This window comes from Taurulus bubalis (genome assembly GCF_910589615.1).
Source record: "Taurulus bubalis genome assembly, chromosome: 17".
Classification (NCBI taxonomy): domain Eukaryota; kingdom Metazoa; phylum Chordata; class Actinopteri; order Perciformes; family Cottidae; genus Taurulus; species Taurulus bubalis.
This window is the reverse complement of record NC_136605.1, coordinates 7,258,551-7,272,424: the sequence shown is the minus strand read 5'-3', so window position 1 is coordinate 7,272,424 and position 13,874 is coordinate 7,258,551. Positions and strand designations below refer to the sequence as shown.

Genomic DNA, 13,874 nt, shown 5'->3' with positions numbered 1-13,874 from the left:
GAAGACACTGTGTACACATCTCTTCTCTATAGGGCTGTTCCCACAACATGTTGCTTTCATACAGTTAAATGTAAAATACCTATCTTCATATTATTCAATGATGCTTTGATTGATCATAATGGATTTCAGTGCTTTTCGAATGATCTTATCAGTATGATTATTATGTAAATCCACACACTCAAATATTGAGCCAGATGTCAGAATCTTTCAAACATGTGGAAAGAGTTGAAAAACCACAAATCAATTAGACTTGTGTCCTCCGGTGTGTTTTCATGATCTTTTCAAAGTAATTATTTTTTCATGTTGAAGATGCGTAGTCTTTCATCGTAGACATCAGAGATTAGTTGAATTATTACGTGTTTTTTTTATTTCAGTTTTTTTGAAGATGTTTCTAAAATGATCAATTCATATTTAAAATATTACCTTTATTACTTGACAAAGATGGCTCTGCAAATGCAGTCGTCTCTGCTCCTGTGCTTTCATCATTATTCTCGAAGTGTTGAGCTTTACCAGGTTCATTCACCACATCAAACTGAAAAGATATGGGATTTAATACAAAAAATGTTCAGCTTCCGACTGAGATTACAATATGTTTTTGTGATCTTGATATAAGAACAGTATTTTAAACACAAAGAAAAGAAAACTGAATCAAAATGTAAAAATGGAAGATCAGTAACTTAGTGTTGTACCAGTTGTAAAAACAATGAAACATACATTAAAAGCAAAGTAAAAAAATCATTGATCAAATGCAAGTTGGTAGTGATAAAAGTCGGGGAAAAAAAGAATCCTATGCACTCCGAGTAATTTTAGAGTTTAGGAACTGTGCTACACCAGAGATGGACGGGGAGACTTTGTGTTTTTCTTACATATCGCTACTGTTCTATGTATGTACACATCTGCCTGTAGCCCCTGTTCCATCGAACACAGATTGAACACAGAACACAGAGCGGGGTGGGCCTCTCTGAGTGTATTAAAGCTTCACTATGCATGTGGAAACTTTGTCAGAATCTTCCGTCTCCTCTCTGTAGGAGGAAGAACAATTCTGAACCATCCAGCTGAAGGCCATGACTTCTGTCTGTACTATGGCTCATGTTTGATGAATTGTAAACTCGTTAGAACCTTTCTATATATTATCCTGTAAAAAGTATTCAAAGACGAACGTGCTTAAAGTACTGATGATTTCTCACAAGGAAACTATATTAATTTCCACCACAAATTGGCGACGAGGATCGGGAGGATCGGAAGACAGAAGGCCATGAGATAGATGATTCCTCCCCGAGGGTGAGAAGCTGCCGTTCAGCGGAGCCCAGGTTGCCGATACAATCCAGTTGAAGAGACAAGGGAAAACACGCGGTGAGAGATCTAATTTATTTTAAGCCAGACAGAGTCATGACTAAAGGGTTGATAGATCTACCTCACAACTATTGAGAGTTGTTGACAGACGTGTCATAGTTATCCTGTGGTATTTTCTCAGAGTCTGTATGTATCTGGTGAATCCTAAAAAAATCATTGACACACTCTCCGGGGTAATAGACAGATAACTAGAGAAAGGATAGCGTTCAGGGTAAAGGAGATACGGGTGAAAATCATGATTTTAGTATCCTGCCACCCCTGTGTAAGTTTGTCAGAACGTTATCCTGGCAGTTTAAACCAAATGCAAAACTGGGTTGATGTGGGTTTTCCTTCAAATGGAAGTTTGAGCAAGAATCAATTAAAACAGTTGAAAGTGCAACAGAGGGAAATGAAGAAGAGCGGTGCAGCGCAGCATGCAGCCATGTCCGAAAGAAAGCAGAAAAATAATGTGATATTAAGGCAGACTGGGAAGCATTTAAAATGTGGAAGACAGAGATTGAAAGCATTACATTCGCTAAAGTCTGAAGAGCATACAAAGAACGCTACAATCTGTTCCCCCATTCATTTTTGTGGATCGACAGACCGACTGACAGTCAGTTATAGAGCTGCTGGTCGCAGCTAAAAATGGGATTATTGTTTAAGAACAAATACAGTTGTATAGTATTGATAAATAATAAAGGAGAAGAGACTCGTTTTTTTTTTAGAACCACTGCCCTAGAGGTTTTCCGGGCACTGCCAACTGTTAAGAGGCCCCGGGATAGACATGCTGAAGGGATTATATATCTCGTCTGACCTGGGAACGCCTTGGGGTTCCCCAAGAAGAGTTGAAAAATGTTGTTGGGGAGAGGGAAGTCTGAAATACCTGTGCCATCAGGATTGCTTCAAAAACTACTAAGCAACTAAAACCTGTGTGCTGCAATGACGATGATGATGAAGATGATTAAATTAAGAAATGCAAATCTAAACTACAAATGTAAACAACTAAGAACTTCAGCTAAAATTTGACTTGAAAAGATAGATATCATTAATAAATATACACTGCTGTAAGACAATGACTACTGAAGACCAAAACATCTCACACATACCTCTGTTTCAGCTGCACTCCCCTCCAGCTCGCCCCCTGCAGGGTAAAATAAGCAGATTGCAGAATCAAGCATAAAACTAAAAGTTTTGGGTGACTTAACCTTTCCATAATTGTTCATTGTTCCACATGATGGATCTCCTCCACACCAAATAGACATCATATGTGTTGTTTTTTTAAATTATAATTCTACAGATTTTGCAGAAATGTAATGCAATATTTAAAGAAAATTAGTTATTTCTCACACTCTTTGGTAACTGTTGAACCAGTCTGAGATGTTGGACTCTCTTCCGTGGACGGCTTACTGAAGTTACTGCTGCTTTCATTGTTGACATCTCTAACTTCCCCTGACCCTGTTGAAGGGTCAAAGTCAACACATTTAGTTCCATATTTTATTTACACCACTGAATACTCATTATTATTTTACTGTAAAAATATATGTAACAATAAAACACATTATTATTGTTACCTTTATTGGTTGCAGATGATGATTCAGATTTAATTTCAGACTCTCCGCCTCCTCTTATGCTTTCATCATCCTTGTCTGAGTGTTTAGCACCCTTCACTGGATCATTCTAAAAAAACACAGGTTTTTATGTAAATTAGTTAACCAGGTTCAAACCATTGAGATTAGGAACATGAATATACAAAATAATCTGTAGTACACCAATTCAGAACCAAATTTAAAATAAAAGGGAAAACAATAAGTACAAACTAAATACAATCATGTTTATAGTTTAGTAACAAAAAGGTAAACAAGTGTTTCCAGCTGATCCATATGTGCAACCAGGTTCATTGAGTCAAACTCTGTTCAGGTTCAATCTAACAACATAACTTTAGAAAAAACATACAGTTGAAAAATAGATGCTTCTTTTTGACAATGGCTACGGAGGACCAGAAGATCTCACCTTGATCTTTGTTTTAGCTGCGCTTTCCTCCGGCTCGTCTACTGTAGAGTAATGTGAAAACAAGCAGATTGTAGAATAAAACATCAAATATACTTGTTTTGGTCAGTTACCCATTTAAGATTAACAAGATATATCTGCAAGAAGTTACATTTGTATTCACAGATTTCACAGGCTCTGTAAAGCAAAATGGAGCTCCAGTTTCGGGTGATAATTATTCCTTATAATATTAAGGATAATTACACCTTTCACATTGTAAAATTGTTTGAAAAGTAATTTTGATACTTTAGTTGTTCGTTCTGTCCACATTGTCTTCATGAAGCAGTGTGGGTGTGATTCATAAACTTTAAAATCTCACCTGTTTTTATTTGCTGACATAATGAGGAATCCATCCTTTCTTCTTTGTGGGATTTGTGGTCCATGTGTTCTGACTTCCCTTTATTTTCATCACACATCAGTTCACTGTAGCAGTGGGGACCATTTTCTGAGACCATGGCGTCTACTTTTTCCAGCAGAACAATTATCTCGCTTTCATCCATCATACTTCTTTTACATGTGTGGTATCTTTTTTCAACAAAACCGCTGTTGGCTTTAAGGTCTGTCAGTGCACTTTCACAGTTTTCATCTGACTCATGAGTCACAACTGTCATTACATAATCCAATAATCCTTTCCCAAAAGCTTTTTCTAACCACTGCACTCCTGAATTGTAATGGCTGTGATGCAGGCCATTTGGCAACAGCATGAGAAAGGCATGAATTACCTGATTTAACGGGATTTTGTCAATGTTTTGTAGACCAAGCATGTTAATGACAGAGATGTGCCGACCACACAAATCATACAGTTTGGTTGAAAACTGTTCCACATTTGTTTGCTCGTCATGGTCAATTAGGATGTTTTTTGATCCAATCTCAATGGAATGTGTGTCACCAATCAACACTAGTGTGAGATCAGGAATCACTGAAACAAATGAAAAAGAATAACATCACCATGCTATCCTGCAGAATTCATGAAGAGAACATTTTGAATGACAAAAAGTTCTGTTTCATATTTTGCTGAAAGGTAATGCAAAAATGTAATGAATCTGATAAATTGAATCGCACAATATATATTCTGAGATGTTATAGACTTGTCCTCCAGTGTGTTTTCATGACCTTATCAAGGTAATTATTTTCTACAGTTGAAGATTCATAGTCTTAATCAAAGACATCAGATATTAGACCTTTATTTTCTTTCTTTTTTTTTCTAAGATGTTGCCATATAATCAATTCATATTTAAAATATTACCTTTCTTATTGGAGAAAGATGGCTCTGCAAATGCAGTCGTCTCTGCTCCTGTGCTTTCATCGTTATTCTCGAAGTGTTGAGCTTCACCAGGTTCATTCACCACATCAAACTGAGAAGATATGGGATTTAATACAAAAAATGTTCAGCTTCCGACTGGATTACAATATTTTTTGTGATCTTGATATATGGAGAGTATTTTAAACCCAATGAAAAATAAAACTGAATCAATTGTTCGGCCAATTGTAAAAAGAATGAAACATAAATTAAAAGCAAAGTAAAACAATCATTGATAAAATCCAAGTTGGTAGTGATAAAAGCAGCTGTGCAGTTCTTAAAGAGGGCATGGCTAAAGTACAGAGGGAGGCTAACACACACTCATGAGAGAGGAACTCTTTGCTGAACCAATGATGCCCCCCAGTCTACGAAAAACTGAACATGAAACCATTTTGAAGTTATGCTCCTATTTGTTACCCGGCATTCTCATTGCCACACCCCTTGTTTGCCAATAGACATGAACAAAACACACACCGGCACGCACACACACATGCACTTTCATGGCAAATTAGCAAATTAGAGTCAGTTATAGAGTTGCTGGTCGCAGCTAAAAATGGGATTATTGTTTGAGAACAAATACAGTTGTATAGTAATGATAACTAATGAAATGGAAGAAACTAACTTTTACCTTGGTTTCAGCTGCACTCTCCTCTACCTCCTCCACTGCAGGGTCATGTTGGAATAGTAGAATATATGGTCACAATAAAAAACATTATTTGGTTAAATTATGTATTCAAGTTTATTCATGAACTTTTAAATTACCCTTTTCATTAGTCCCAGATGGTAATACAGATTTGACTTCAGATTCTCTTCCAGCTTCTGTATTCTGATGGTTTTCCACCTCCATCTTATCGGTACGTCATGCTTTATAGAATTGTAAGACAAAGTCAGTTAGATACATACAACTATAATTAACTATATCGCGTGTGTATAGTCAAGCTGAAGGGCCTTGTATTTCATTTTTTATAGTCAATCAATCAAACTTTTGTAAAATGACTGCAATTGTTATACCTATAGAGGCCAGAAGAATCTGTGCTTCGCAGTTTAGAAGTGTCCCTGAGAAATCATTCATTTTGATCTTGCATTTGGAAAACATGATGCATCCAACAAAAGTTCTGAATTCGTTGACGTAAGTAACTTAAAATCGGAATATGAATCTAATAAAATAAAGATGCATAGACATAAACAACTACAATTTTGAATAAACTCACCTTTGCGTTGCAATAGCTCTACCTGGTCTGTGTTGCTGCGCTGCCTTGTTGCAAATCTTTATAATTACCACAAAGATCACAATATGATTAGTAGGTCTGTCCCTCACAGATACCTCCTCTCCTCTGCCCTTCTTTTAAACCACATAACAAAAAGTGAAAGTAGGACGGGTCGTGATTTCTTGCGAAACCTGATAACACAATATTGATAGCACTAAATTAACCATTAACCAAACACAGCACAACACACAGTTGTGAAGTTATCATTTGTATTGTGAAATGGGTCACTGTAGTAACAATAATTACCCAAGCCCATTCCACCTGCTATCAACAAATGTGATGTGATAAGATATAAGTATAACGAGCTGAGAACTCTGCACTTTATTGGTAAATCAGTGATGAGAAATGTCCGACTGACCGAACTCATGATTTACGCGAAACCATGTGACTTCAAGCTACTTGCAAAGCTTCACAAAGCTACAAATTCAAGCTTGTTTACTAAACCATTAAATATCTACCAGAAGATCCACTGATATTGAACACATAAACGGAAGTTGCTCCAAAACAGCCTCTCCAGGCCTGTAGAAGCAGTTACAAGCACTGTAGTGCAGATTAAAAATGGGCTATTTGCACTTGCTTTCTGTAATTGTTTTTATTGAGAGTTTTCCGTGTCAGATTGGTGCTTATCAAGTTAAACTGCAGAACTGCTGCTACCTGTGTTCTTATGATGATGAATCCCAATGTAATCGTAAATTATAGGAGTGTGCCGGTTGATCCTAATTAGCTTTCTGTCTCCTCACCTGTTATATTTGATGTGGAACCCATTCATCTCACGGTAATGTGTTACTTATCATTTGTAGATCTTCCTGAAACTACCTGTTACCAATGTTCTGTATATCGATGTATATAAGTAGTTTAGCTAACTGTTAACTGTTCTCTATGTTCTGATGTCTAACATAGCATTTGTACTGTTCCTCACCTATTAAAAAGAACACGTAAATTAAACTTTTACTAAGAATGTGCAGAGTGCAGAGTGATAACTTTGGCCCATCCATGTAAAATGACTGCAATTGTTATACCTATAGAGGCCAGAAGAATCTTTACTGTTCCTCACCTATTAAAAAAGGAAATTAAACTTTTACTAAGAATGTGCAGAGCTCTATAACCACTAGTAAAAGTGATAAAACGATATTCTGTAGCTGGCCAAAGTCTAAAAGATGTCTAAGGCTCTGTTCATTCTAGCAGCCTGGAAGGCTTTTTGTCATTGTTTTGATGCTCATTGACCTGCTGTGACCTGTGCATTGTTGTAGTTTAGTTTTTTAGTACTTTAAATTTGTTATGAATAAAATACCAAGGCAATTCCTTGTATGTGAAAACCTATAAAACAACCAACCTGATCCTGATACTGCTGTGATTGGTATCTGTATTCATTTAAAAAAGAAGATTCTAAGTACCAACGGGTGCTGTAAATGGTCTCTTGCCTAAACAAAATGGATGGTCTATTGACACAATTTAACAGCTGCTGGGAGTCTTTGATGTGGGTTCGAAAGGTTGTTTCTAAAAAAAAATAATCAGAAAACAGGCCTTTATTGCATCTGCCATGTCATTTAAGAAAAAGATGAACTGATAAAAGCCTGATAGAGCGTCCTATAGCCTACAACATGTTCCAGGTGCAGCGATCACTTTCACTTCAAAGAAACATCAATGGAACATTTCCAACTGTCTTAGTTTTTCTAGCATCACTTTTTCTGTTTACAGTTAAGTTATTGACGGAGTGCAGAAGTTTTATCACGTGGTAATAAAACAGTTCAGGTTCACCTTGACCGTGGCCTCAGACTTTGAACCTGAATATCTTTGTAAGGGCCAAACATGGTGGTGAAAATACATGTGCTATTCTCTATGAGCATTGGGTGGCGCTATTCTGATGTGCTGGACTCAGGCATACTGTAGTAAATTAGATCACTATCAGGTCAGCTGTTGGACCCCAAAGGGTAAAGGGTTTTCACCACTTTTGCGGTACCAGTTGCGCTAATTGTTGGCACCAAGGGACTGGGTTTATTTTGAGAATACAAATGGACTCTAATACAACGCAACATGTCTGTGGATTATGTACCTGATGCAACTCTGATCGAAGTTAACGCAAGGTGATTGAGGCTCGACAAGAGCACGTCAACCAGGTCAATCCAGAGGGAACAACACCTCAGTTACTAAACCATTAAATATCTACCAGAAGATCCACTGATATTGAACACATTAAAAGAAGTTGCTCCAAAACAGTCTCTCCAGGCCTGTAGAAGCAGTTACAAGCACTGTAGTGCAGATTAAAAATGGGCTATTTGCACTTGCTTTTTGTAATTGTTTTTATTGAGTGTTTTCTGTGTCAGATTGGTGCAACTCTCCTCCACCTCATTCACATCCAGTTCTCATCTTAGACAGCACCTATAGGACCTTCCACTGAGCTGCAGTTTAAACTGCAGAACTGCTGCTACCTGTGTTCTTATAATGATGAATCCCAATGTCCTCGTAAATTACAGGAGTGTGCCAGTTGATCCAAATTAGCTTTCCGTCTCCTCACCTGTTATATTTGATGTGGAACCAATTCATCTCACATTAACGTGTTACTTAGCATTTGTAGATCTTCCTGAAACTACCTGTTACCAATGATCTGTATGTCTATGTATAGAAATAATTGAGCTAATTGTTAACTGTTCTCTATGTTCCGGTGTGTAACATAGCATTTGTACTGTTCCTCACCTATTAAAACGAACATGTAAATTAAACTTTTACTAAGAATGTGCAGAGTGCAGAGTTATAACTTTGGCCCATCTCATAAGCATTGGCCAACTTGTTTCAGTTGTGGTTCCAGTAAAATATTTTTGAAATTACATTTCATTTAGCTGACGCTTTTATCCAAAGCGACATACATTTCTATACACCGTAGACACAGCTACAGGGAGCAATTCTGGGTTAAGTGTCTTGCTCAAGGACACATCGACATGGGGGACGGACCTGATGACCACTGAGCCACAGTCGCCCCCATATATGTTCTTGAAGTGTACTGAAGTAGAATATGACGTGACTTGGTGAAACGCATAACCACTCATACAGAAGCACATCTTCAGATATAGAACAGTACACTTTTTAACAATTTGTTGTAATCTGGATTTCTCTATTGTGTTATTGTCCTATTTCAATCACTGTGGGTGTAAGTGTGTTCATTTCCCAGCCAGATTGCATTTTGTAGTAACGCACAAGTGCCACAAGATGACAATAGTTACAGTTAAGTACCTTATTGGACCAGCGCCAGTCACTGAATTCCCCTGCTTCTAAACTCTATACAGTCCATGTTCCTGAAGCGCTCTATACTGCAAATGCAAAGGATTTAATCTGTGGACTATATGCTCAATCACTATTGTTTTACTTATTTCAGTGCAAGATGGTGACAAAACAGACATTGATTTAAATGAAAATCTTAAAGATTATTAGTATACATTGGAGAAAAAAAAGATGTACACTGGGAAGGTCATCTGACAGTTTTAGTGAGACATGGGGACCAATTTTCACATCATACATCAGCTGTAATTTACAACTATGTTAGGTTTTACAACATCACTTTTCCTGATAACAGTTAACAGAATATAGACGTTTTATTGCAGTGGTTACAAAACAGTCTTCAGTCATACATGTTTATTTATGTAGAATGCATTTTGCTATTGAGCATCATGATAATGTAGTGAGTGATTATGTACAGGGCAAACAAAAAAGATAGAAAGAAAGAAAGAAAGAAAAAATGCATGTGTTCTCCAGTATATCAGTCAGCTGTTCTGAGTATAATTAATACAGGTCACTTTTAAACCTTTGTTACTGATGAAATTCAAAAGTAATTACTAATAGTTGTGTTAAAAATAATCCATTTTGTGATATCAAACTAAATCAGTGACTTGTCTTTTTAGAATAGTTAAATAATCCATAAAAGCATGGCAGCAACATGTGCAGAGAGAGGGTCCAGGGTCCAGATAACATCAGGACCAGGATCTGGTCTTTGATCAACGTCGTCCTCCATGAAGATGCATGTGAGAAGAGGAAGAATGTTTCTAAGGAGGACAGAACAGAATATCATAAACCGGTCAGCCTCTCTGACTTGGAGTGAACCCAGAACTCAGGTCACGGGAGGATTCCTATAGTTTTATTGGATCAACAAAGTCACAGCACTCTTTCAGAGATAGTTTCACCATCTAGACTTTCACCTCTTCCTCCTCTTCAGAAAAGGCATATGATGTTTTGCGGCTTTGGGAAAATGCAGCAGAAGTGACGTCGCTGCTCGTCCTCGTTCCCTTTGTGAAGGACCCGCCTCCATAATGACGAGACAGCACGTCAGCGGCCCTCTGGAACCTTTCTGCCTCGATTGCAGGCTCTTTTCTCTGAGGAGACCCAGTGCACTCGTCTGGTATCCTCGGTGACCTCCTCTCCTCCTCTTGCTCTGTCCAGTTCCTGCTACAAGAGCGCCCCTCGTTCCTGCTGAAGGACCCACTGCCCATGGAGGGGTTGGGGGAAGTCGCCCCAGGGGTCTGCACAGGCGTTTCTGTTAGAGAGCTGTCGTCCTCTTCTTCCTCTTCCTCTCCTTCGTCTTTCTCACCTGCTGCCTGGCTGTGATTGGACATCTGAAGGCAGCTGCGGTTGTCAATCAAGCTCAGTACCTCAGTCATAAGGGATGGGCCAAGGTCGACAGTGAACGAGGTGAGGGAGTCTGAGCGTGTCAGTGTGATGCAACTGCTGTCAGGCAGAGATCCTTTCCGGACGTCTCCATCCTGAAACTGTCTGTCAAGGCGAGAGAGGCGGGGCAGAGTGACAAACCCAGACTGCAGACCTGCAAACAGGCAGAAGAAGAAAACCCACTGAAATGATCTGAACTACTGAACACACAGAGAACATCTGGGAGACATTCTTGACCTCGACCCAGAATAATCTCAATGAATTTACGTTTCATGCTCATTTTCAACTTGAAAAAACTTTGCCAAATATAAACCTGCAACAACACTTGAAGGGAAATCCAATCTAAAACAGAATTGACATTTTTACAAACACAATTACCTTTAGGTCCATGTGCAGTAATTACATCCCTTCACCACAGGGTGGCAGTATTTAACAACCCAGTAACTCAATGCTGTAACTTCCCTGAGAGAGTTTTCTGTCTCCTTGCCAGACTAAATGTTACATACAGTAGAAAACAGGATTACATGTCAGGTATGGTGCCAATGAAAGGAGCGGAAAGGGAGAAGAACAAGAGGGACGGAGAATTAAATGTGAAGTAATGGAAAACTTGCCATGACGTTTAGTGATGGTCCATCAAAGACCCTGAAGGCCTCAAGCTGTAACATATGTATGATATTAAAGTTGTTCTATAAATGTTGCTGGAGCTGTTTTTATGTCAAATGATTTTAATGAAATGGACACAAATTTGTATTTTTGCAAATGAAAAATAAGAAATGATAATATAATATTGAAAATATTGAAAGAAAATATTGACTTTAATTGACTTATTTTTCTTTGCAGTATCATAATCTAAATGTAAAGTCTTTTACTCTAAGTCATACCCAATAGGTTTACAGTATACCGGTGGATAATGAACAAATATGTGACAAACAACTGAGTGAATCTGAATGATGATGCAGGCAAACTGAGAAGCACTGAAGACAAAGAGCCCCCATCATCCTTCAGTTCACTGACTCTCCATACCAGCTCCACATCAGTCAGTTTGGGCAAATTCCATATGAATTGGGTAACTAATCTGGAGACGGAAGAGGGGCTTTCCAGTCCAGGCTCTGCACACTGCTGCCTGATAAGCTCTGATTGGTTGGCAGATATAATGAATGCTGTGTTTATGCTGAGCATTCAGGCAGTGACACATGCACACAGAGACAACAGGTAAATGCCCACTAAGTATCTTTCCTTCTCCCAAACCAGCTGTGTGTGTTTGTGGTTATAGACCTAATGGTGGACAGGTGTTGTCTAGGTGATTCTAGATGACTCAGAAGAAGGCCGCATGTTTGCTGGTTGTCTTGGAGGAATGTGGGAGCGATGTTGAAAGGAGGGAAACCTCACTCTCTCTGTTGGTGTGTTCACAGACATTTATAGTCCTGTTTGGACCAAGTCAGCTCAGCAGCTCTTCATGCTGTTTGGTCCAAAGTCAAAATGAGGAACAACTGGACCAAACTTACACATTTATTTTGTTCCATCTCCCTCCTGTTAATACTAATCATTGCTATATCCAGTCTTCAGCTGTTTCAAAGGAGTGTTGTCTCATGCAAAGTTAGTGTTAACACTTCGCTTGTAAATTATGACAGAAATAAAAATTACAAAACATTGAAGATCTTGAGAGTCAGTCTTTGCTATAGGCTCTTTATGATACAATACAGGCTTTGTATGCTGTCAAATAAAAAATGGTGTCCATATACCTTTACTCAATACTAAATGACCATGTGATGCCCTTTCTGTTCAACAGGAAAAACATGCTGCTGAAAGCTGAATTAGTTCAGTGTGTCAATGGAAAAGCCTTCTGCTGGTCTTTTTGAGCAGCAATGTCAAAATATAATTTTTTGGGCCAAACTTATTCTACCAATAGGGTTATCCCAGCATTAGCATACCATGGAAGTGAGACAGTTTGGAAACTGACATATACATTTTGTCATTTGACATTTAACTTTCCATAAACCCTGTCCCATGCAGGATGTGATTATGGATATCTCACCATATGTGCAGAGGGAGTCATCTGTTGAGCTGATGGAGCTGGAGAACAGCATCTTCTGAAGGCACCCATTAGGGGAGTCCACGTTCAGCTGGGGCAGGGAGATGGCGTTTTTGATGATGGGTGAGACGTCTGGCGGTGGGGACGACAAGTCACGGGAGTCCCCCCGCAGCCGCGCCACAGAGCCTTTCCGCACATGCCCAAAGGTGCGTGTCAAAAACCTGGTTGTCCTGGAGCTGTTTGCCGAGTCCGGACTGCCTGCCTCCCTGTTGCCCCCGTAGTTACTAAGGAAGGTAGTGTCACCAAACACTTCCCCGCCGCGGCCAACATGCATAGTGTGTCGGAAGTCGCCCAGCGGCGGGCTGATCATGTCCACAGAGAGTTCACTCTTGAAACGACGTTTCCCCTGAGAGCCAGACACAAGGCCTTTAATCCCTGGCAGTTTTCCCAGACTCATGGTGGCAGAAAAGTTGTGCAATTTCCCTTTAATTTGAATGAGAGTGTCTGAGCTCTGCGCACATGTCAGTCAAGTTTAAATTCCAACATAGGGTCCACTGTAAAACCAGAGAGAGAGAGAAAAATAAATTAAATGTGGGGACAGTGAGAACAGGAAACAGAAATATGTGGTTGCTCAGTCGGCAGAGAATGTGTGTATAATCCATTCTCCACATGGCCAGAACCAACTATTCAGCCACTGACGGGAAAAATGCCCGTCTCTCTCCCTCTCAAGCTCAGCTAGTACTGGACATGGTCAAACCCTCAGCTCACTTCTACTGCACAGCAGATGAATTACAAGGCCACACTTTGGTTCCTCTGGTTGCCACAGTTCATGTGGTTGGAGAATTTTGGATCTGGCTGGACAGTTAAGAAATACCGATCCACAACAGCAAATAAACTGACAAACAACTCAGCTAGTTTGTGAGACAATAGTAAATGAAATAGACTGATGCGAGTGTACACTGTGTCCACTTCATTTGATATCTTTTAGGATTTGGAGAACTGTCTCGACTTATATTTTGGATCAACACACCAGGAAGCCTTGATAAAAGTGAGATTGGACAATATTATTGTGAACCAGCATACAAATTCATGAATTACTCTTTATAGGCCCATTTCCACCAGAATGTGGCTCCCTTCTTCCCTATTATTTAGGTTTCAGATTAGCCAACAAGATATAATAAATTAGTTTATGTCTGAGGTGTTACTCTGTAATCTTGCACTTTTCAAGAAAAAGTCGGCAAAA

General features: G+C 39.0%; 1 protein-coding gene across 1 annotated transcript; it reads right to left on the bottom strand.

Moving 5' to 3' along the window:
- Positions 1–10,121: 10,121 nt before the first annotated feature.
- cdc42ep1b (CDC42 effector protein (Rho GTPase binding) 1b) lies at positions 10,122–13,088 on the bottom strand (the record flags this gene model as incomplete). The annotated part of the gene is made up of 2 exons (XM_079233011.1): positions 10,122–10,753; positions 12,635–13,088. The coding sequence occupies 2 exons, from the start codon at positions 13,086–13,088 to the stop codon at positions 10,122–10,124; spliced, it is 1,086 nt and encodes a 361-aa protein (XP_079089137.1).
- Between the last annotated feature and the right edge of the window lie 786 nt (positions 13,089–13,874).